This window comes from Buceros rhinoceros, unplaced genomic scaffold (genome assembly GCF_000710305.1).
Source record: "Buceros rhinoceros silvestris isolate BGI_N320 unplaced genomic scaffold, ASM71030v1 scaffold36348, whole genome shotgun sequence".
Classification (NCBI taxonomy): domain Eukaryota; kingdom Metazoa; phylum Chordata; class Aves; order Bucerotiformes; family Bucerotidae; genus Buceros; species Buceros rhinoceros.
Window position 1 is genome coordinate 542 of NW_010429179.1, and position 444 is coordinate 985.

Here is a 444-nt window from a genome sequence, read left to right on the forward strand (position 1 = left end):
GCCCCGCCAAGGAGCAGGAGAACTGGGAAGGGGCTTCACCGACTCCTTCAAGGTGGCCCCGTACCCAGCAGTTCAGGACCAGCCAAGTGTAGTTAGCCAGAGGTGCCCTTCCAGCCCCAACATCATCATCCCCCTGCCTGCCCACACCCACCACCCTGGCCCCGTCCCATGCCCCGTTTCAGCTGGCTCCATCCCCGCCCTGTCCCCGGCAGGGTAGCAGGTGCCCCTCACAGATATCCACTGCTTCCGGCTCCCGTCCCACTCCTCCAGGCCCGACAGACGGTTCTTCTTGTACGTGGCCAGCTGCTGGTACGCCACAAACTCGTTCAGGAAGATCTTGATCCCCAAGAGCTCGGCCACCACCGGCGAGTCTGCCCAGTCTGCCCCCATGAGAAAGGCCACGGGCATGAGGACGTAGGCGCAGATCACCTGGGAAACGCACCC

General features: G+C 64.0%; 1 protein-coding gene across 1 annotated transcript in view; it reads right to left on the reverse strand.

Annotated features, from left to right (window-relative positions):
• Positions 1-444, reverse strand: part of LOC104499098 (sodium/nucleoside cotransporter 1-like) — a gene marked incomplete at its 3' end in the record, with an annotated part of 1,348 nt that overhangs the window by 468 nt on the left and 436 nt on the right. Inside the window, exon 2 of the mRNA XM_010142559.1 lies at positions 232-429. Coding sequence (XP_010140861.1) covers positions 232-429 — 198 coding nt within the window. The remainder of the gene's footprint in view (positions 1-231; positions 430-444) is intronic.